Source organism: Homarus americanus, unplaced genomic scaffold (assembly GCF_018991925.1).
Source record: "Homarus americanus isolate GMGI-L3 unplaced genomic scaffold, GMGI_Hamer_2.0 scaffold367, whole genome shotgun sequence".
Classification (NCBI taxonomy): domain Eukaryota; kingdom Metazoa; phylum Arthropoda; class Malacostraca; order Decapoda; family Nephropidae; genus Homarus; species Homarus americanus.
This window is the reverse complement of record NW_024743709.1, coordinates 1,958,963-1,984,224: the sequence shown is the minus strand read 5'-3', so window position 1 is coordinate 1,984,224 and position 25,262 is coordinate 1,958,963. Positions and strand designations below refer to the sequence as shown.

The following is a 25,262-nucleotide window of genomic DNA, read 5'->3' as shown; positions in this document are numbered from 1 at the left end:
ACAATGGAAAGTCGAGTTAGATATCACGAGGTTTGGTTAGGTTAGGTTACGTTACATTTGGTTAGGTTCGGTTCGGTTCGGTTCGGTTCAAGTTTGGTTGTGGTGTGGCAACGAACGTGACCCAAACCTTTAGGTCCTGTACACTGTAAATATTATCTTCTGGGTCAGTGAACATTCATGTGGCGTTAGAGGAACAGTTCTTCCATATACTAATTTTACACGTATAATAATCCACGCCCTTATGTCTTAGTGACCATAATTTGTTTTCTTTTTTTTTTTACGCCAGACGCCATCAACAGTGGAGGCCGAGCATTAGAGACTCTTCGTGACGAACTAATGAACACAAAGATTATTACCTCCCGTGACACGACCACCACTACACCCTCCCTACCTCCCCTACACCCTCCCTACCTCCCCTACCTCCTCAATCTACCTCCACTACCTTATCTTTACCACTACCTCAACCTACCGACCTCTACTCCCTACCCACACCTCCACTACCTCCACCGCCTTCCTCGACCTCCCCACATCCAGTACTTCCCCCGACTTAACCCGGCCTCCGCTACCTACCTAGACCTTACCCAAACCTCCATTACCTCCCCCGACCTCTCCGACAAAGGCCTCCCGACAACACAAGGCTGTAGAAAACATGGCTATAAATTCTCTCGACCTCATCACCAAGACGGGGCGCTTGGTGAGGCAGGTGGGATGGTGACTGGTTGGTGCTTTAAGTCACCAGGCTCCTGTAGGTGTACACAGGTTACTAGGATATTATTATGACTGGTGCGTCCCCTTCACACCCCTCACCACCTGGCACCCCTCACCACCTGGCACCACCTCACCACCTGGCACCCCACACCACCTGGCACCCATCACCACCTGACACCCCCACACCACCTGGCACCCATCACCCCTGGCACCCCACACCACCTGGCACCCATCACCACCTGGCACCCCACACCACCTGGCACCCTCACCACCTGGCACCCCACCACCTGGCACCTCACCACCTGGCACCCTCACCACCTGGCACCCCTCACCACCTGGCACACCTCACCACCTGGCACCCCTCACCACCTGGCACCCCTCTCCACCTGGCACCCATCACCACCTGACCCTATTGTGGACGGGTCAAGGCTCCACCTACAATATACTGACAGACTTGACGTAATTAGTTAGCTGATGTTTGTTTGCTCAGTTGTTGTTTGTTTACTCAGCTGTTGTTTGTTTACTCAGCTGTTGTTTGTTTACTCAGCTGTTGTTTGTTTACTCAGCTGTTGTTTGTTTACTCAGGTGATGAAATGTGTTGTGGTAGTTGACAGATGTGTTGTGAGGTGACTGTGCCAACTTTAATTATAAACTAAAGTCAATTATGGAACTACATAGCAATGATGAAAGATGGTAGAGAGAAAAAGATAACTTGCAGTAACAGACCTTCCTCCTAACCTAACCTAACCTAACCTAACCAATTTGTACAAAGACGCAAGAATTTGACTTATGATAATACGTATATTTTAACAATACAAAGACAGAGTTAGTGTCACGATTATTGAAGAACATTAATATTTTTATTATTGAAGACTGAGGCACTTAACACCGAGGGCCTCATACAAGTGACTTTGATTAACACACATCTGTACTTAAGTGAGTTCACATAATGCTAAGTTTAAACGGTTTTATGCACACTGGCAGTCAATCACGCACTCGAGAAGAAACTCTAGACACTTAACATGAACTCAAATCGTCTGAACCAACATTAAACTTTGATGAAGTAAAATTAAGTCTTACGTTCTACACACTCTCTCCAACACGACCCTCCTTGTTAAACCAGATTGCAGTGCATCTCTCTCTCTGTCTCTCTCTCTCATTGTATTTCTTTCTCTCTCTATCATATGAATACTGATTGTGTTGCGACACCCCGACGCTCACTCAGTCGAGCTTCACTGAGTCTGTCTGGGCCTGAGAGAGGGGTGGAGGTACCAGAGCCCCGACCTGCTCTACGCCCCGCTCACCATTACAGATTTTTTGTTTACACGTTTAAGGCGGGAAACTCCCTTCATATAGCTAATGTAAACATGAGGATTTGTTAACACTGAGATGGACACAGTTGGCTGGTTCTGAGCTCTGTGTGTACGTCTCCTTAGGCCTTTTGTTATTTATAGATCATAAGGGCTGTCAATACTATTTCCAAATCGAGCAGCGTGACCATGACCCTCTGAGGCAATATGCCAACCACTATGAAGAGCAGAGGAAGAGGTTCCCAGAGGCTCGCTGTGCAGGTAGAGATGGTGACTTAGTTTTTATGGTGAGAACTTGTTTAATTTCTGACGCTTAATTCATGACTAACACCTCTACCACGGACGCTTCAGTCACGGACGTCTGATCTATAAAACACGGACGGTCAGTCGTATCGTCACGAAAGTACAACCAACCTACACTAACAGTAGTTTCTTCAGCCACGGCGACCTGAGCCACGGACGACTCAATAACAGACACCTGAACCACGGACGGATCAGCATCGACCCACGAGCGTCACAACCTTGACCTGGAGGCGGGAACTAGAGTGGCCGGGTCAAGAACTGTGACCTCCCGGCCCAAGTGCTCGGTATGTCACGAGCGTGTGTGTGTGTGTGTGGGTGTGTGTGTGTGTGTGTGTGTGTGTGTTAATCGTAAGAGCACACAACACTATAGTCGAGGAGCCGCATTAACTCGCACAAACTGAGGAACAATAAGGCGAGACACCAGCAGCGCCCCTTGCAGGAGATCGGGCCTTTCGTTAGCCAACTTTAACTTAACAAAGGGCAGAGGACTCGCAACCAGCAGGGGAGTACAATGTATCTAGAAGGAGGGGGAGGAGGAGAGAAGGAAGAGAAAGAGGAGGAAGTGGAGGTGGAGGAGGAACTGCAATTACCGACCTATTGTATTCTCCTTTTCAGAAATGGCTCAAGCACGCGCGCGCACACACACACACACACACACACACACACACACACACGACCGTACATCAAGTGTTTGTTGAGTTCACTGCTTCGTCTCACTATTGTTCCAAAGATTCTATTATTTATTGCAACAACTATTATCCCCAGCTTCACCTTACCAGCTATTCTTAACAGCTCAAACTATCTTCAATATAGCTGTGTGTGTGTGTGTGTGTTTTGTGTTGTACTGCGTGTAAACTAAGGCGCAGGTTTTTCAGGGAGGCTTTCATGCATGGTTAATTCTCCTGGATATTTCTGTTTTGCTAATATTCCTTTATACCTGTATCACAAACGCCATTATGTATACTTTACCATTTAAGATCAATAACCATGTCACCTAATATACAACTACGACAATAGCTGCAACATCCTTGATAAACACAACAACAACGTCACGACAATCACAATAATACCTACCACCACCACCACGACAACCACCCCCGTTAGATGGGTTGGCGTAGTTGACGTGGGTAAACCTAATGAAGAGAACGGGACTCATGCCAGCCTTGGAGTACGCCGCCATCATCACCACCACTTCACTTTTATCGAATTTTAATGAGATTTTAATCGCTTTTGGGGGATAATATTGAATGATTTCCTTGAGAATTGAATTATATGTGATGTTTTTTTTTTGAGGTTAAGTGAGGTAGAGGCGAGAGGAGGTCTGTGTGAGAGGTTTAGTAAGTGAAAGTTGTCGTGTTGGAGGATGTGGAAGGCGGGAAGGTCGCTCTTTGCCTGGTGCCCGTCCGTCCGTTACTTAACCCAGGCGTATTTTCTCGTTTTTGTTTTATTTTTGTTTTTTATTCTCCTCATCATACTTGGTGAGGCAAAAACTAATCATACTACCTCAGGTATGATGCTACATGAGGTTAAATTATAGTGAAGATATGATATATTACTGATTTACGGAATATAATTGACGTCAGCCTCAAGAAAGTGCATTATTTTGACGGTGTTCAGTGATCGTTCGTCAGATACCGGAGTTATCGTATGAGAGATGGTTGCGTCATCGTTGCGTCATCGTTGCGTCATCGTTGAAAATTGCAAATAAAGTTGGGTTTTGTAAGATAAATAAAACGATGATGAGTATTACGTCATATATGAAAGTGTTATATTGTCTTCTAACTGTTTAGTGAAGGTAGAGTCTCAGTGTAGTTTGGACGCCATTTTGGACTTTAACTTTGTACTTTAACGTTAATCAGCCAGTTAGGTAGGTTAATTAGCCAGTTAAGTTAATTCTCCAGTTAGATTAATTAGTCAGTTAGGTCAGTTAATCAGTCAGTTAGGTGGGTTAATTAGCCAGTTAGGTCAGTTAATCAGTCTGTTACATACGTTCTTGCATCTCCAGTTAAGATGACAATTTACTGTACGAACCTTTAACCATGAACCAGGTGCGTTTGTTGTGGTGAGCAGGTGTCGTGGTCATGGTGAACAGGTGTGGTGGTCGTGGTGAGCAGGTGTGGGGATTATACAGGTGTGTGCGAGAGATGGAAAGAGTTAATGATAAAGTTGACACATTCACCAAAATAGATTGTACAAGTTCTCGCGTCCTCACACACACACACACACACACACACACCATGATAATGTGTACTCTGCTACTATATATGATTGCATAATGTGTAGCGGTGTGTATGTATGTATATGTATGAGCCAGGTGTTAATACATGGTATGTATAAGCGTGTGTGTGACCTTCGTCTGCACTGTGGCTCACCGCCCATACCGTGAGAAGGTGGTGGTGGGGTATAGTGATGGTGGTGATGGTGGTAGTGGTGGTGGGTATAGTGATGGTGTGATGGTGGTGATGGTGGTAGTGGTGGTGGGTATAGTGATGGTGGTGGTGGGTATGGTGGTGGGTATAGTGATGGTGGTGATGGTGGTAGTGGTGGTGGGTATAGTGATGGTGGTAATGGTGGTGGTGGGTATAGTGATGGTGGTGATGGTGGTAGTGGTGGTGGGTATAGTGATGGTGGTGATGGTGGTAGTGGTGGTGGGTATAGTGATGGTGGTGATGGTGGTGGGTATGGTGGTGATGGTGGTGGTGGTGGTGGTGGTGGTGGTAGTGGTGGTGGGTATGGTGGTGATGGTGGTGGGTATAGTGATGGTGGTGATGGTGGTAGTGGTGGTGGGTATGGTGATGGTGGTAGTGGTGGTGGGTATAGTGATGGTGGTGATGGTGGTAGTGGTGGTGGGTATGGTGGTGATGGTGGTGGTGGTAGTGGTGGTGGGTATAGTGATGGTGGGTATGGTGGTGGTGGGTATGGTGGTGATGGTGGTGGTGGTGGTGGTAGTGGTGGTGGGTATGGTGGTGATGGTGGTAGTGGTGGTGGGTATGGTGGTGGTGGTGGTGTTAATGGTGATGGTGGTGGGTATAGTGATGGTGATGGTGGTGGTAGGTATGGTGGTGGTATATGGTAGTGGTGTGTGTGTGTGTGTGTGTGTGTGTGTGTGTGTGTGTGTGGTGTGTGTGTGTTTGGTGAAAGTTCTGTGTACAAGACAGCCTACAGTACACCTTACATGGGTGTCTGGTGTGTGTACTAGAAGAATATTAAGTGTGTGTGTGTGTGTGTGTGTGTGTGTGTGTGTGTGTGTGTGTGTGTGTGTGTGGCACTGTCTCTTGTACGTGTAACTCATGGCCAGGTTGGCACAGTTGAAGGTTAATTCACTCTGATGTGTCACGGAACTATTACAGCGAGAGAGAGAGAGAGAGAGAGAATGTTGAACGAACGGATTTAGTGGAGGAGGCGTGGGTAGTGGACGGTGAGGCGGGGTAGTGGAGGAGGCGTGGGGGAGGAGGCGGGGCAGGGAGGAGGCGTGGGCGTGGAGGCGTGGGCAGTGGAGGAGGCGTGGGTAGTGGAGGAGGCGTGGGCAGTGGAGGAGGCGTGGGTAGTTGGGAAGGAAGCCATACAGTGACACCCAAGCCTATAAGACTACACGCCAACGCCTCATTACAGCTCCTATACGGCACAGTGTTACCAAATTGGTCGAGAGGTAATGCAACCTCTCTCTCTCTCCTCTCTCTCTCCTCAACCGTGAAATTTATCGCCCATAATCCAACAATATTTACGACAGCAGCAAAAACAAAAAAGTTCCACCATTTCATTATATTTTCAAGGTTCTCTCACGTGGTGTATCAGTGTTCAATTACCTGGAGTTTATGTCTCTCTATCGCTCACGCTGCAGGTACAGGTGTGTGGGGAGGGGTACAGGTAATAGTACAGGTGTATATACAGGTACAGGTGTGTGTGTGTGGGGGGGTACAGGTAATAGTACAGGTGTATATACAGGTACAGGTGTGTGTGTGTGGGGTACCGGTGTAATATACAGGTATAGGTATATCGTGCTTTTTAAATTTCTGGCTGACCATAGACCATAAGGCAAAAGCACAAGACAAAAATATATAGCATTATACAACTAACCTATCTTAACCCTCCACCCCTCCACCCTCTCCACCTAACCCTCCACCCTCTCCACCTAACCCTCCACCCTCTCCACCTAACCCTCCACCCTCTCCACCTACCCTCCACCCTCTCCACCTAACCCTCCACCCTCTCCACCTAACCCTCCACCCTCTCCACCTAACCCTCTCCACCCCTCCAGCGAGGCGTCCAAGTGTGTCAGTGTTCAGGGAGGCTGGAACACACTTGAGGTGATTCATTATCTCAACATTTCTCAGATCACTAAAGTCTCAGTGTAGTGTGGAACCCATCTTTGTTTTCGAAGCTTCAGTGTCATGCTTCAGTATCTGCTTCAGTATATGGTAGCTTCAGTGTATCGTAACTTCAGTGTATGTAACTTCAGTGTATCGTAACATCAGTGTATCGTAACCAGGTATCAACTACAGTGTATCGTAACTACAGTGTATCGTAGCCAGTGTCATGTACCGAGACCTTACTTAACCTAGCAATATACAGGTGATGTTGCCTCATTAAACACATCTTATGGTCGGTGTTCATAAAGCAATAAGCGTGTGGAGGCTGTTGTGTACTAGACGGGTCACAGTGGCCAGCCAGGACGTCACAGGTGATGACTAAACACCTCCGCTTATTAATTAACTGTAAACACACCTGCCTTGATGATGACGTAACAACGACAACATTAATAACAACAAGAACAACGACAATAATAATAACAAAAACAACAACAATAATAATAACAAAAACAACAACAATAATAATAACAAAAACAACAACAAACAACAACAGCTACTCACACATTTCACTAACGTAACAAAGACACAATAACAAATAAAATCTTACAAAAACTTTCAGGTAACAATAAATAAACTTCTACAATAACTCGGCAGTGAATAGATAATGAATAATGCCTCAGGAAGTGGTGAGGTGGGTGAGGGGTGATGAGGGGTGGTGAAGGGTGGTGAGGGGAGGTGAAGGGTGATGAAGGGGTGCTGAGGGGTGATGAGGGTGGTGAGGGGTGGTGAAGGGAGGAGGGGTGGTGGAAGGGGTGGTGAGGGGTGGTGGGGGGATGAGGGGTGGTGAAGGGGTGGTAGGGGTGATGATGGGTGGTGAGGGGTGGTGAAGGGTGATGAAGGGGTGGTGAGGGGGATGAAAGGGTGGTGAGGGGTGGTAAGGGGTGGTGAGGGTGGTGAAGGGGTGGTGAGGGGTGATGAAAGGGTGGTGAGAGGTGATGAGGGGTGATGAGGGGTGATGAAAGGGTGATGAGGGGTGATGAAAGGGTGGTGAGGGGTGATGAGGGGTGATGAGGGGTGATGAAGGGGTGATGAAAGGGTGATGAGGGAAGTGAGGGGTAAAGGGTGGTGAGGTGATGAGGGGTGATGAGGGGTGATGAAGGGGTGGTGAGGGGTGGTAATTGGCTAACCTAACCTAACCTTCTGCCTCCTCCCCTTCCTTTCACCGCCTATTCCCTCTTTAATTCACTCTTTTCCCTCTCTTTTATTCCTTTAACTCACTCTATCTTCACCCCTGACCTCCTCTCTTGGTGCCACAATACAGGGGTCAAGCGGGAGGTCAAGAGAGAGAGAGAGAGAGAGAGAGAGAGAGAGAGAGAGAGAGAGAGAGAGAGAGTAAACATCATCAAGGCAGATAAAGACAACAGACACCAAAGGCAGACACCAACAGGCAGACACCAACAGGTAAACAGGCAGACAACGGCACCACCATCACGGAAGTATCCCCCCACAACAGTAAATGAAAGTGAACGGGAGATGAATGACTCAGGATGTGGCTTACTGAAGAGCGAAGGATGGCAGTGTAGGGCCTTCAAGGATGTAAACCACAGGTCCTCCCTCCTACCCTCTCTCCTAACCTCCCTCCTACCTTCCTTCCCTCTCCCCCCCCCCTCTCCTTCCTCCTCCTCCTCCTCCCTTCCCTCCACCTTCCCTTCATGACTACAGTGACCTTTCCAATATGGTAGTGAATGGCACCTTGATGGCACCTAATGGCACTCGAAAGGAAGGAGGGGAGGAGGGGGAAGAGGGTCGTAATTAAGGTAGTTTATGTCGCAATGTTTGGGCTCATCATGACTCATTACGTCATGGCGGAGAGAGACAAGATGATGACGTCAGGAGATGAAATGATGACGTCAGATATCTGTTCCTTATACCTGTGGCGTAGTAATTAACATCATAAAACTAATTAAAATTTTCCCAAGAGTCATTAGGATAATTACCTAAATATCAAAATTCTTTAAGCACATACGAGCCGAAGAGAACTGTTATTAATGTAAAATATTAGAGTAAATAATAGCACTTTTGTTAAGGATTACACACACACACACACACACACACACACACACACACACACACACACTGTTTCTGTATGGCACCTGTTGTATGACACCTGTTGTATAACACCTGTTGTATGACACCTGTTATATGGCACCTGTTGTATGACACCTGTTGTATATCACCTGTTGTATGGCACCTGTTGTATGACACCTGTTGTATGACACCTGTTGTATGACACCTGTTGTATGACACCTGTTGTATGACACCTGTTGTATGACACCTGTTGTATATCACCTGTTGTATGACACCTGTTGTATATCACCTGTTGTATGGCACCTGTTGTATGGCACCTGTTGTATGGCACCTGTTGTATGACACCTGTTGTATGACGCACCTGTTGTATGGCACCTGTTGTGTGACACCTGTTGTATATCACCTGTTGTATGACACCTGTTGTATGACACCTGTTGTATGACACCTGTTGTATGACACCTGTTGTATATCACCTGTTGTATATCACCTGTTGTATGACACCTGTTGTTGTATATCACCTGTTGTATATCACCTGTTGTATCCTGTTGTATGACACCTGTTGTATATCACCTGTTGTATGACACCTGTTGTATGACACCTGTTGTATGACACCTGTTGTATGACACCTGTTGTATATCACCTGTTGTATATCACCTGTTGTATGCCACCTGTTGTATATCACCTGTTGTATGGCACCTGTTGTATGACACCTGTTGTATGACACCTGTTGTATATCACCTGTTGTATATCACCTGTTGTATGGCACCTGTTGTATGGCACCTGTTGTATATCACCTGTTGTATGACACCTGTTGTATATCACCTGTTGTATGGCACCTGTTGTATGGCACCTGTTGTATGACACCTGTTGTATGACACCTGTTGTATGACACCTGTTGTATGGCACCTGTTGTATGGCACCTGTTGTATGACTCTGTTGTATGACACCTGTTGTATGACACCTGTTGTATATCACCTGTTGTATGGCACCTGTTGTATGACACCTGTTGTATGACACCTGTTGTATGACACCTGTTGTATGACACTGTTGTATATCACCTGTTGTATGGCACCTGTTGTATGACATGTGCTTTCGTCACATCTTCATGGTTAGCGTGACGGTAAAAATATTAAGTAAACAACATTAAGGTGATATCATTAAGGGAGGAAGATTAAGGTAAGGACAGAGGCAATAATAACTCTGTCAAGACTATGAGGAATATTTCACAAGTGTTGTAAACATAAACAAATAAACTGACGCTCTACACCTGCCCTACACCTGTCCCACACCTGTTCTACACCTACGTCAGTCATCCCACACTACCTGTCTGATTACTTCTCTGGTATTATATAAATGTCCTAATAATGTTAAGAGTGCAGTAAACATATCGGTGATTATAACGAACGACCTCCACTCCACCTCCACTCCTCGTCCCTCCCCCAAAGACTGTCACGGGACACCTGGCCGGTCTACCCTGGCATGGACCACGTATATAACAAGCCTCACCGCCCAGGCCGAGGCATTGCACATAACTCACTTAAAATTGTAGAGAAATCGTTCGCTAATTGTGCAACGAAACATTAAATTTACGAGATAATGCAACACACGCGGGCGCTGAAACTCACAGACACACACACAGACACATATACATACACAGACAAACACACACACACACACACACACACACACACACACACACACACACACACACACACACACACAAACAGATCACTATCTACCTGAGTGTTGAAATTCCCCGCCAGTACTGCAGAGTGTCACGCCAGGCTTATCCTCAACACACTACATTAACCTCCTGTACTCCAGGTAGCAGCGGGGGCCACAGTCTTGTTCCTACTGGGGTCTAAGGGGTGGCTACATCTCTCATAAAGGTTAATGATACTTGTAATGGATAATAATGGGTAATTATCTCGAGTTCATTATACCTTCATGAGAATCCTGACCCATTAACTTGAGGTTCCTGTTGCTTATGCCATTAATGGGTCTTAATGGGGGCTATACATCATCATGAACGGGATAAATATATAATGGGTACTGGGTATCGTGGTTTTATACATACCTTAATAAATCCCATTAGAAGTGACTCGTCAAAACCACGAAATTGAAAGCATCCACAAGAATATTGGAATCCACTTGACCATTGCTGTCATGCTGTATTAAGAGGCCATTCTGATAACAGCATTCTTGGGAGGGCGCGAGGGCATGGTGGTGTAGGTTGTCATGTTATTTTACCCTTTTGATGGCTGGTACAAGAGCTATCGAACCTACGACACATGTGGAATGAAACCTCGAATAGTCGTCCCCATTACACCCCATACAATAGTCCTTTAAGGGTTTTTTTAACATCGTATCAGGTTAATGGATATGGTAATGGTTCACTTCACTTGTGGTTAGTCTCGTTGTTCTAGTGGGTAATGGGTCGTAATGGGGATTAAATTCTCAGAGAGGTGAGTGTGTGTGGGGTAAGGATCATGGGTGGTCGTCATGGTCAATGGAGACGCCTTGTTGCTACACCACTGAAGGGGACTTAATGGTATTAGATTCTTTAAAACGCATAAAAATACTTAAACTAATAAACGTTAATAGGCTACATAGATGACCTTCGATTCTACATTTGAAGGGATTGGATCTTACGACTCACAAGAGGTAAAAACAAGAGAGCAGCGGGAGTACACTGTAATAGACGACTGGGGTGTGTTTACGGGACTGACAGCTAACCTTATCTAATGCTCTTAAAGGGGGATTAGATCGTGTGAGTCAGAGGAAGAAACAAAAGAGCATCACCAACATTAATATAGAGGATTGGGGGCCTTGGAGGGGGGGGGGTGTCTTTAGAGGTTCACAAGACTAATGATAACAGGTTTATGGATGAAGACAAGGGGAAGAAGTCTTAGATCTGGTGAAGACAAAGTTAAGCAGCAAGTGAAGACAAGACGTGACTCAGGATCTTGTGAGAGGCAGCATGATATTGATGTTAAACGAGAAAGAATAACGAGATAATGAACAAAGAACATCTTGATGAACAACGATAAGGTGAACACACGAGACAGTTGAACATGAGGTACTGAACATATGCCAAAATTATATAACATAATAAGAATAATAAACACCTGTCTCATACCTACTACACACCTGTCCTACACACCTGCAAACTACACCTGTCCCACACACCTGCAACATACGCACGTCCCACACACCTGCAACACACCCTTGTCCTACACACCTGAAAATCAGACCTGTTCTCCACACCTGCAACACACACTTGTCTTACACACCTGCAACACACTCACTAGTTGCGGTTAAATAAGAGACCTTCACCACGAAGGTAATCCAGGTGTGGTAATTAAAAAAACATATTAATTAATCCGAACCACGAAACTCTGGTGTGCTGGAAAGGTCAGGATGAGGCTGAGGTCAAAGGTCACTATGCCTCAACCTTGACTACACACATACATACATACACCTTATAATATCACACCCTCATAACTCCCCCTAACACCCGCCGTTACTACGCAGCCAATACGCACAGAAAAATGCGTAAATCACCCCGAGACGCCCCGTGGAACATGTGAAAGTAAATGTGTGTATGTGTGTATGTATGAGCGTGGGTTTCCTTCACATACATGGGAGAGAGAGAGAGAAAAATAGATAAAAAAAAGTGAGCTAAAGACAGAGAGAGAGAGAGAGAGAAAACAAATCAAGAAATGAAAGTAGAATAAGTGAAAGTAGAGATAAAGAGATAGAATGAAATAAAAGAGACAATTACTGTGTTTTTTTCTCCGTCAGTAATTGAGTTAGTTCACAGTGATGGCGACTCTGATCAACGTCTTCCTAGTTAACTGCTTAAGTGGAGAACAGGTTGAGAAGCCCTTAGGGAGGAGGAGGGAGGGGGTGAGGAGGGGGGGGGTGAGGAGGAGGGTGAGGAGGAGGGGGGTGAGGAGGAGGGGGGTGAGAGGAGGGGGTGAGGAGGAGGAGGAGGAGGGGTGAGGAGGAGGAGGAGGAGGGAGGAGGGGAGGGAGGGGTGAGGAGGAGGGAGGGGGGGTGAGGAGGGGAGGGGGTGAGGAGGAGGGAGGGGTGAGGAGGGAGGGAGGGGGGGTGAGTAGGGGGTGAGGAGGGAGGGGGAGGAGGAGGGAGGGGTGAGGAGGAGGGGAGGTGAGGAGTAGGGAGGTGAGGAGGAGGGAGGGGGGGTGAAAGAGAGGACCGTGTTTTCCTGACTGGTGGAAGGGGTGAGGGGGGGGTGAGGAGCGAGAGAGAGGAAGGGAGGTGGAGGAAAGAGGAGAATAAGGGAGATGGGAAGTAAAGGGAGGAGGAAGAGGGGAAGAAGAAGAAAAATTTGAGAGTAGGATGGGAGGCGGGAAGGAGGGAAGATGAGAGAGAGAGAGAGAGAGAGAGAGAGAGAGAGAGAGAGAGAGAGGTCCATCAACTCCCTCCATCGTGACCTCATCCATCACCATCATCTATTTCCCTGTCAACACCTTCTAAGCTATATGTCAACTCTCTCAACTCAGACAGACAGACAGACAGACAGACAGACAGACAAAGATCAATAATTACCAGTACATGTAAAGGTACAGGTGAGAAACACAGTCATAGGTACACATACATGTTATACGTACACACACACAGGTCTCAAGACACGAGGTTATCATCAGTTATCTCACCTCCCTGTTATCATGCACTCATCAAGATTACACCTGGTTATCGTGACGTCTCAATCTGGTTCTCCTAATATACCTAATCTTACTAATTACAGCATCACCTGGGTATAAGTGGCGTCCGCAGGTGTACGGGGGATTGGACTAATCAAGCTTTGTCATATATACATACATATATACATACTTACATGCATACATACATACATTTGTTCGTCTATGTGATTTATAGTGTTTTAATTAACTTTGTGAAATAATAGAAATAAATAACATTACTTTTCAATTTTTGAGAGAGAGAGAGAGAGAGAGAGAGATTCAACCCCCTAGCGGTGAGTGTTGATATTAACCCTCAGAAAAAGAAAGAAAGAAAACGTCATTACATTTTATGGTAAACTATAGAAATTGTACACACTTTGCACTCCATTACCACCATTACCAAAGTTCATGATTATACAAATTTCTCATAATATACCAACCAATAACACCATACCACACCACACCACACTACCACACCCACCACACCTATACCTTTTTATAACATATTAGACAATGGTAAGGTTGGGTAATAACATAATTTAGTGTTTTCTTAAGGCTATATGAGTGGGTCTAGTCGATCTTACAGCCGCCTCCACCACCGCCTCTCATCCACACACACTTTTACGGCCGAGTTGCTGTGTTTTTTACTGTATTGGTCGATCACTCATGCTTAACTCCCCAAGGCTGCCGCAACACATTCTCTCTCTCTCTCTCTCTCTCTCTATCGCAATCTCACTAGCGCAAACACAGACGCAATCTCATGTAGGTAGCCGCAAGCAATCAGTGTTACATATGCTTGTACTCTGAGCTGCGAGAGAGAGAGAGAGAGAGAGAGAGAGAGAGAGAGAGTACTGGTAAAAGAACAGTTCCATAACCATGTCTCTCCCACAAAGTCGAACGGAAGTTACCCAGCAAAACTTTCTCTCTCTTTCTATCTCTCACACACCTACACCACACCTGCACCTACACCACACCTGCACCACACACCTACACCTACACCACACACCTACACCACACCTACACCTGCACCACACACCTGCACCACACACAGCCATTATCACCTGCCCGCCCCCTCCCACAACACGGATTTATCACCTAAACTATTACACAACCTGACTGTGTACAAGTTCTCTGTCGCTGTGTTGTTCGTCAAGCCGGGAAGGAGGTCGAGGGATCGTCTAGACACAGTACAGTCACAGCACATGTTAGGCCGCCATCTTTATCCCGTCTATTATATAAATTTTCACACGAGTTCTTAGATCTTCAGTTAAGAGGGTATTTTAACTTACGATCTTATGAGAATCAAAAATTTATCGTAGGTTAATTTGAAATACAAGTCCAGTTAAGGGAGTATCTTTTTTTTAACTTACGACCCTTCGATAAACAGCTTTTAAATACGTCGATATAAGTAAAAGTCACAAAAGTTCTCACATCTTCAGTTAAAATGTCAAACAGGAACTAGACTTTTATTGCCTCGACACTTGGGTTGCACAGTGGAGTGTAAAGTGGTGTTGATGAGCCGTAAATCGTCAGGATACCTCCACGCACTGCTACTGCTGGGGGAACAGAGAGCCCCTCGGGTAGGTGGTGGTGGTGCAAAGTGTGGTTACGTCTCAGTGTTGCAAGTTGAGCTGTTGTCATCGTTGGCTGGCTGGCTGACCCACACCTACGCCCACACCACACACACACCACCCCACACACACACCACCCCACACACACACACACCACCCCACACACACACCCCACACACACACACAGGGGAATCTTCAGGAAGGTGTTAGTGACTGAGAAAGGTGTCCTACTTCTACTAGTGACTGGTGAAAAGGTGACTGGAGTTACAGACTGTTGGAAATACGTCTTTAACAGTAATAACTGGAGCGAGGGTGATTGACTGTCAACTACTTATCATCACTAACTGTAACAGAAGCACAGTAGGGCATAAAATAAGTGGTGGAGACTGTTGTTAAGTAACTGTTCTAAAGTGTACACCAGTTACCACCAGAGACTGGGCAATGAGGGACACAGGGCCACTTAAACTGTGAGATCTTACTTATAATTTAGGAAGGAGAACTACTTAAATCCGCCTGGTCTATACTTAAAACTTCTTCAGTGTTTTAAGTAAATGTGTATTGTGGGTTTGAGGAAATTAAACCATGCAATAACTTTTTATGTGCTTTACACTCTACCATGGTTCACACACTCTACCATGGTTCACACACTCTACCATGGTTCACACACTCTACCATGGTTCACACACTCTACCATGGTTCACACACTCTACCATGGTTCACACACTCTACCATGTTCACACACACTCTACCATGGTTCACACACCATGGTTCACACACCATGGTCTATGGTTCACACACCATGACACACTTCACACACTCTACTATGATTCACACACTCTACCACACACTGATTCACACTACCATGGTTCACACACTCCACCATGATTCACACACTCTACTATGATTCACACACTCTACCACGATTCACACTATGATTCACACACACTACCATGATTCACACACACTCTACCACACACTGGTTCACACACTGGTTCACACTCTACCACACACACTCTACCATGGTTCACACACTCTACACACTGGTTCACACACTCTACCATGGTTCACACATGGTTCACTCTACCATGGTTCACACACTCTACCATGGTTCACACACTCTACCATGGTTCACACACTCTACCATGGTTCACACACTCTACCATGGTTCACACACTCTACCATGGTTCACACACTCTACCATGGTTCACACACTCCACCATGGTTCACACACTCCACCATGGTTCACACACTCCACCATGGTTCACACACTCTACCATGGTTCACACACTCTACCATGGTTCACACACTCCACCATGGTTCACACACACTCCACCATGGTTCACACACACTCCACCATGATTCACACACTCTACTATGATTCACACACTCTACCACGATTCACACACTCTACTATGATTCACACACACCTACCATGGTTCACACACACTCTACCATGGTTCACACACTCTACCATGGTACACACACACTTCACCATGGCAGCCTGAGGGAAAACCTGACTAACCCACACCACTTAATCTCAACCTTCAGTAATTCTGGTCATTTTCTTGTCTGATAGAAATGTTGGGAAACAGAAGGGAAAAAACTTGATAAACAGAGGAAATTTGTGAGATGAAAATTGTAATGTTTGTCTTATGGTCGTTTGTCTTATACCACGCGTGATGGTGTGTGTGTGTGTGTGTGTGTCGGTCACTCTACCTGTCTTACCTCAATTAACACCTGTTTCTCCAAGTTTATGACACCTGATCAACATTCTGGGGCATGGGTGTTTGTGGAGTGAGGGAGAGGTGGGTTGGTGAGGGAGGGATGGAGAGAGAGAGAGGGAGGGAGAGGGTGAAGGAGGTATAGAGTGGGAGGAAGGGGGTGTGAGGGAGGATAGGTAAAGGTGAGGAAGGAAGGAAGGAAGGAAGGGAGGAGGAAGAAAAAAGGGGAGAGACACAAAGGATAAAGAAACACAAAGAATATAACAAACACACAGTAAACATTCTCCCCACAACAACCCATTTTCTCCCCACAACCCATTTTCTCCCCACAACAACCCATTTTCTCCCGGTTACTTTCCCTGCCACCCCCACCACCATGTCCAGGGCTAGTGGGGCGTGAGATGTGTATTAATGTTGTGTCTCTAATGCCTTCGATACGCACGACGCCATACACTGAGCCACACACCTCTGTCAGCAGGGGGTAGGGTAAGGTAGGCTTGACTTTACTTATAGTCATCAACATAAAGGAGTTTCTTGTTTATAATATGTACAAATGTAATAAATTCCTGACAACAGTTCATCAAGGGATCCTACACTCCATCTAATTAACAAAACAAAAACAAAATCACCAAAAAGAGGAATTAAATACCCCACAAATCAAGAACTTAAGAGTCTGGCGTTTATAGCTTCATCTTATCTATAAACTTGAAAACAAAAGAAAATCCCCGAATAAGGAATCAGATACAATAGATCAATCATTTATAAGAACAGTTTAACAAAAAAAAATATAAACAAGACGAACAAAGGATCTGATACGCTATAAATCAACCGTTTCATAAGATACAACTGACTGACGCGAGTATAAAAAACATAATAGGATCAGATGACAAGAGTTAAGACAAAAAAAACAAGTGAAGGTCGCGATGTAAACACAGGTTAGGAGGAGAGGGAGGGAAGAGAAGTAATGAGAGGGAAGAGATGTAATGAGAGGGATAGGGAGGTGGAGAGGGGGTGAAGTGAGGCGGAGGTGGAAAAGGTGGTAGAAGAATGAAGGGGAAAAGTAGGTGGAGGAGGAGTAGGTTGAGAAGACGGATGGATGTGGTGGGGGAGTAGAGTAAGATAAAGCAAGGACTAAAAGGGTGGAGTGGGGAAGGGAAGGGGGAAGGGAAGGTCAGCTAACACGGCTCAGCACCACCACCAGTCTCGTGCCATTATTGTGTTGGTCCCACTTTTATATATCAAGTCCCAGAACATTATTTCCTCGTGAGCTTAAATCACCATTAGGGTGACTCTTGAACCGTAACACCACAACTCCTTCTAGGGGAGAGAGAGAGAGAGAGAGAGAGCCATCACCCACACCGACATTATTCACATCACCATCAACACCACCACCATCACTACTACCTGCATCACCACTACTAGCATCACCACACTGGCTTTCACCATCCACCTGCCCCACACACCTGGTAACATAACCTGTACTTATACTATTAAACTTTGTTACATAACCCGAAGGAACTGCGTAACACATGACTATTCTAACTTATTTCACTGGTAATAACTTGGTGAAATAGTTCATATTAAGCCTCAAATACCTTAGTGTTGTAATGTAACAAACTCACATGTATACACACAAACAAACATACACCGTACACATGACGTACAAACAAACACACACACACACGCACGCACGCACACACACGCACGCACACACACGGACCTTAGAGACTACGGGACCTCGCCCTTGAAACACCTGAAGCCTTAAGTGGTAAAACACAGGTAAAAACATGACTACCTTGAGGGGCTCACACCTCCACCTGAACACCTCCACCTGCTGCAGTGAACACCTCCACCTGCTGCAGTGAACACCTCCACCTGCTGCAGTGAACACCTCCACCTACTGCAGTGAACACCTCTAATAACAGAACATAAAACAGAGAGAATGAAAGGAAGAAATGGAAAAACGTATAAATTAATAAAAAAATGAGAAAAAATACAAAATAAAAATTCCCATTAACATTTACGTTGAGTTGCCAAGACATAAATAAAACCTTTTTCATAGATCTGGGACAATAACTCTTTTTAACCATAAGATTTTAACATTAACAATACCTCTATGTAACCTCGATCACCCTTCCTGCCTCCTTCCCTTCTCTCCCTCCCACCCTTCCCCCTCTATTACCAACATGATCTATTAGAACTGGGGTCTATTAAGACTGGAGCCTAATAGGATTAAGGCCTAATTGAGCCAGTCACCATCCGGCCTGGACTTATCACCTATAAGGCAGAGAAAGAGAGAGAGAGAGAGACTTAACCCGAGACTTATAATCCTATTTCATACAGTGAGCCTCAACACGGGAGGTTAGGTTAAAGTGTTTCTCAGTATTTCATCCTTCCTTGACACGAAGTAATGGAAGCTCAGATGTTATTCATGGTCGTTCTAATACCATACACAGCTACAGCGTCAAGCTATGGTTCTTCCAAACACCTTAGCTTGTGAGTTACGGAAGATAAAGACTTCATAATGTTAAGTTAAATTAACCCTTAATGTTCCTGTACTTCCAAGACAGATCAATGTTTAGTTATATCCACAACAGATTCTCCATGCTCAGTTACTCGACACAATTGCTGTAAAAAACACAAGGGTCGACAACAACAGAGTACTGAGACAAAAAACACCATTAAATTTGTCTTGACATCTGAAAGTGACATATTTGATCCCATAGGAAACAGCCAAGCGAACAAGTGATGGTGAGGCGTGTTGTTAGTGAGGGGGGGGGGGGTCAAGGTTACCCATAAGACAATGATATAATAACCCACATAAACCTCCACCTTATATCACTGGCTAATTAAACACACTAAAGCTACCTGGGAGGGGGTTAGGTTATTCCTCGTAACAACTACCATATACCTTTCAGTCGGTGACGTCTACCAGAAGAATCAGTCTATGAGAGTTGATTGTGCAGGAGCTGGGAACACTGGCACCAACACTGTCTCTATCACTGGTCATCGTCAACTGATGACCCTATCAACGATATTGTTACTAAGTACTGACACTCGTTATAAACAGGTGATGTCTTCAAGCATAAGGCATGGTACAAACTCTACTCAAAAGATGGTGTTGTTGTTAATCATATTTTATACACATCAGTGTGTATGTATGTGTGTGAGAGAGAGAGAGAGAGAGAGAGAGTGGATTGAGAAATGAAGTTTTCCCATTTCCTCAAATCCATCCACTCACCCCCCTCCGATATAACGCGAGAAACACGAAGCGTCTCAGATAGTGATCACACACACACACACACACACACTTTCTTTTCTCAACAGTGTGATTTCTGTATTTCTCAAAAGGTTCACAGATTAACGCTCTCTCTCCCTCAACTAGAGATATGAGGAAGTAAGTATCCACCTGTCACACCTAACTTAACCACACAATGATTCTCGAAGTTTAATGACAGATACTGAACAAACGATAACTTGACACCCGCGAGTAATATATGTACCAATATTACCTGGACAGACACATATACATGGGCAATATTATGGGCTAGTTGGCTTCATGGCTTACAATTACAGTCTTTGGTCTAATTGGGTTTGATGGTAGTTAAGACAATAAGCTACTTAATGGCTAAATAACTATTTCTTTCTTTAATTACAGTAATAACACACTATTACACCTTTGTTATGATATTACTGACCAGCTTAAATACATGAGACCTGTGATGATTGTTATAGTATCACACTGGATAATACTCTTCTCACGTGTCCCAGGCCAGGACTCAAACCCAGGACACAACCTGAGAAATACACATATTACAACCAACACCCTTTAACTGTAATATATTAACTTTAAGTATTATGAAACATGAGCCTTTCCTCAGCCTCTAGTATTATAACGTTTCTTAACTACGTGTAACTTGACCATTTTTAACATTACACTTAGACCCATGTGTTCTATACACTCACTGTGTGTTCCCTCCTGCCCTCAGACCACAGCGGCAAGTGCTATGATGCGGACCGCTGCTCACTGCGGACAACAGGGGAGAGTTGGACCGTGGATCACACCTGCGAGAGGGCCACCTGTATTATTGCTTCCAATGGCACACTACTGGAGAAGCGCACCAGGTGAGGCACGTGTACACAGGTGAAACAGGTGTACACAGGTAAGGCAGGTCTATACAAGTGAGGCAAGTCTACACAGGTGAGACAGGGCTACTGTACCAGGTAGGTGTAGTTAAGTGGTGTAACATGATTAATAGAAGGGATGTATGCAGGATAAGGTGTAGAGGGTAGGGTGTAGAAGACATGGGTGAGTGTAGGTGACCACAGCTGTAAGATGCGACACACATGAATAAAATACTATAAAAGGTTAAAATAGATCAGGTTCGGTTAACTTAGGGTTAGAGCCACAGGGGACATTCACCAGGAAGGTCGGGTGTATTGGTGAAAATGACTAAGTGTTTCATGGTGTGAGTAAACGAGTAGACATGTGGTAGACAAGTAGACACATCATCAGGAAACAATGAGAAGCAGAGAAAAAAAAGTACCTATATTTATCTTTATAGCATAACGTTTTATCAGAATTACACTGCAGTTAATTGTACTGTATTTCATGTTTCCTAAGTCTATTGTAAGCATCCATGGTTTGAAAATTTTTTAAAATTCAACAACTTTTTTGTGTTTTTCATATAATTCCAAAGTTCCTTAATGACAATGTACAGTACACATTTCATTAATCTACATCGTTTAAACTTGTTTATATTTTATAAGAGTAAAATACCTATTTTTCCAACTGTCTAACTGTAACCTTCATTGATCAGATGCTCTGAACCACCGCCACTCTACTCTGAGACCTGCTACATAGTGAGGGTTGAAGGCCGACCCTACCCAGACTGCTGTCCGCAACTCTACTGCAACGGCAAGCTAGTGTCTTTTGCACAAGCTTGAAGAGATAACTTGCTCTTTTTGCGAGCCCATGTTAATATCTTTTGATTTCATTTACTTCTAATGCTACAATATGCTAGTACCCTTTATCACTACACTAGCTTGAGGAGATAGCTGGCTCTCTGGAGGAGCCCAACATAACATTAACTATTTCTATTAACCTATTGTGTTTAACACTACAGTATCTGTTATCCTTTTGTGTCTTCCAAGTTGGATATTCTCTTTTACTGTTTCATATTATTAAAGAAATTTTCCAAATTTACACACAAAACAAATTCTTTCTCCATCAACCGTATCAATTGTCACCTGAGAATATGAACTACAGTATATTCAATGTACTGTATAATTTGCAACAAAGTCTGAAAAATAGTACTGTTTATATATCAACTTTGAGAAATATGGCAGGATTACTCTGAAATATTGTTAAACACAACCTAAAGTTATGTATATAATTTTTTCCTTCAAGGTATCCTTCTACATCTAAGAATTTAAAGTGAAAAATTCTCATAAACTTGACTAAAAAATAAATAAACAAAATAATTGTTTTCTCAACAGATTTTTACATACATCTTGGTCCGTCATTTTGATCACTTGTCGTGCACCTACTGTACAGTTCTTGTGATGTTATACTGTTCAGTATAACATTACAAGAACTTCATCACTAAAGAACACACAAGAGTGTTACTTGTTCTCTGTTGAGAACTTAGTCAGCATCACTTGATTTCCTGTCATCTAACATCCCTTCTTTCTGTTCAGCATTAAGTTATATAATTTTGTAAAACTTCACAAGTCACCAAAAGAAGTTCAAGCTCATAGGTTGCCATATTTTATTTTTCATTTCGTTTATTTCAAAACTGAGCACCAAGGTAAGATTGCTGAGCACCAAGCTTCAGACTTCAAAAAATGAAAATGAGTTTAGTTTATTGGTTTTATCAGATATAATTACTAAAGTTACAGTTGAAGACCAGATCTAATGACTCCAGCCAGGTATGAGATAACATGTAATATTAAAGATGAGAGTGAAGCTGGCACACACCACCATGACAATACATCTTCAGCCACACCTGAAGATTTGTTATGGTCACCTCTGTTTGATATTAAAGAAATGTTAACATTCCACCAGTCAATGCTGTACAGTATTACTACTTTTGTAAGCACCTGTACAGTACCCTAAAAACTGTTGCCATGAAAAAGTCTCAGTGACCTTTGAGAGTCCATTTCTGGTAATCTTACTTGAGGGCGACACACTAATGCCAAGTTGTAATCAAAATAAATGACAACAGAAAAACAAGTCATAACACTTAAAATATAGTCACCGTTTTGTGACCCACACACATCCTCTAATTGTATTCAACTTAAAGTGTGAAGCTTATTTTTCTAACTAATTTTTTTCAGCATCTGCTACAAAAATACTTTTAGCTTCCTTAAACTGTTTTGTGCCCTGTAAACATAATTGTGAGGTGTGACACCAAGTTATTACTACAGTACAGTATTTGTACAAGTGAGGTGTGCCATATGGTACAGGTCTGGTGTCACACACACAGTTTTTCAGATTCATAAATTTTGTCAATTACTACACAGTAACCTGAAATGTTCTCACTCACCTGTTTACTATTATCTAAAAAAATAAATAAAACAAACTTTTCCTTTAACATTGCAACTGAATTGTTTTTGACATTGTTATTTGTGCACGAGACAAATGTCTCGGCTCATACATAATCAGTAACCTTTGTGAGTTATTTAAAACTGTTTTGTTTTGTACATACGGTAGTGATATCTATAAACAGCAAGGTTCACAAGCAACTCTGGATCACTTTGGGATGAATTTTGTGCACATATAAGCCAAATTATGAGTTAAAATTATATTGAAAATTTAATGTTACCAATGTTATATAAATGTAAATATGACTGTATGATTGTAGAATAGATGTAAAGAATGCAAACTATTACTGTATAAGTACAGTTATGAATGAAATTTCCTTTACATTCCTTCTCGAAACTGTACTGAAACCAAATGATACTACAGCATCTCCTGATGATAGACAAACAGTTCTGACTCACTGCAGGAGTTCAGTCTCAGGCATATAACAGGAATTTCGTCCATGACTGTACAGTATACACACTGGCTCACTAATCACCAACACGTGTACACTCTGCACATTTGGATATCCTCAAGCAAATATTTTCACTTCCTTCACACCATCATTCATGATACACTTAAAGCTTTTCAAGTTTTATAACAATGTATGTGATGAAGTCTATTAAATGTACAGAAGATGACCTCAAACCTTGTAGTCATTTTCCAGTTTCTGTAATATTGTGATAGTATGAAAAATATAGGGCCAATTTTAACTATCAACCCGACAACTTTGTATAAGAAGGATTTACAGTATAAGGACACAAGGGGAGGGAGGAGACCATGAAAGGCTTCTTATTGGACAAACACGTACACAAATAGAGAAGACAAAACACTGTATATATAAGAAAACTCTGGGTGTTCCAAGATGATAACTATATTCAATCTGTGTAATCCATTTCATAAACTAACCATACTTGTCTACCCTACAGCAAACATCCCTAACATGATGAGGAAATTAATGTACACTATATCCTCATTAATTAAAAGACGAGGGGCTCTGGGTCATTCGAATTACCGAAAAATCGGAATTAATTGAATTCAGAATATTTTGACATTATTCGATTTCTGAAATTTTTTTGGTTTTCTGTTCAGTTTTTGCATCTTGCCTTGGCTGCCACATAAAATAATCTATTTATAATTACTGTGCAAACAAATATTTTCTAAATGTACATACAGTGATAATAAAGTAAATAATACAGTAATAATAAAGTAAATAATAAAGTAACAATAATGTAAATAATACAGTAATAAATGTAACACTGCAAGAAGCTGACGAGGTGAGGGTTGAGGTAACGAGGTAGTACAAGGGATACAAAAGTTAGTAAAAATTCACTAACCTGCAATGTTTCACTCTACCAAGCAACTCCCCTTTGTAAGAGACATTAAACAGAAGAGACTCCAAGCCATCCAATCACTTCTTATCCCGTCCCACTTACTCTTTATGTACAGTTCCACTCTTCCCTCCCGTCTTCACCTAATGCTATAATCTCGCAAAGAACGTTTTGTTTACACGACACACACACACACATACAGTGAAATAATACAAGTAGGCAACAGTAACACACAACCTATCATTGGGAGGCTCAATTATATACAGTAGTTAAAGGATCCAGTTATAAAAACAAGTAACTCAAAGAATTTGCATTAGAGAGAATCAAGGCTAACTCAAGTAAGTGTGGAATATGGGCATAAGAAGGTGACGATGGTCATGTTGCCATGTGATTGTAGAAATAAATAAATAATTACCAACATCTATTGTCTGTACAGTTGATAGGACTCCTGGTTATTAATTTTATGTACTGCAGGGATCATATTACATACAAGCATGTTTAAAAAATGTCTGATGGTATAAGGTTTAATAAATATTTTTGTACAAACCTCTGCATGGCTATTTCATTTCACAAGACCTGATTATATAAAAAAAAAAAAAAGAATCACCGAACACCTCGTATACAAGAGTGT

General features: G+C 43.3%; 1 protein-coding gene across 1 annotated transcript in view; it reads left to right on the top strand.

The window, feature by feature from the left end:
- The window catches only part of LOC121877399 (U-scoloptoxin(16)-Er13a-like), a 41,969-nt gene extending 16,788 nt beyond the window's left edge, over positions 1-25,181 (top strand). The window contains exons 2-3 of the mRNA XM_042383146.1: positions 20,707-20,842; positions 21,538-25,181. Coding sequence (XP_042239080.1) covers positions 20,707-20,842; positions 21,538-21,664 — 263 coding nt within the window. The 3' untranslated portion in view covers positions 21,665-25,181. The remainder of the gene's footprint in view (positions 1-20,706; positions 20,843-21,537) is intronic.
- The last annotated feature ends 81 nt before the right edge of the window (positions 25,182-25,262 follow it).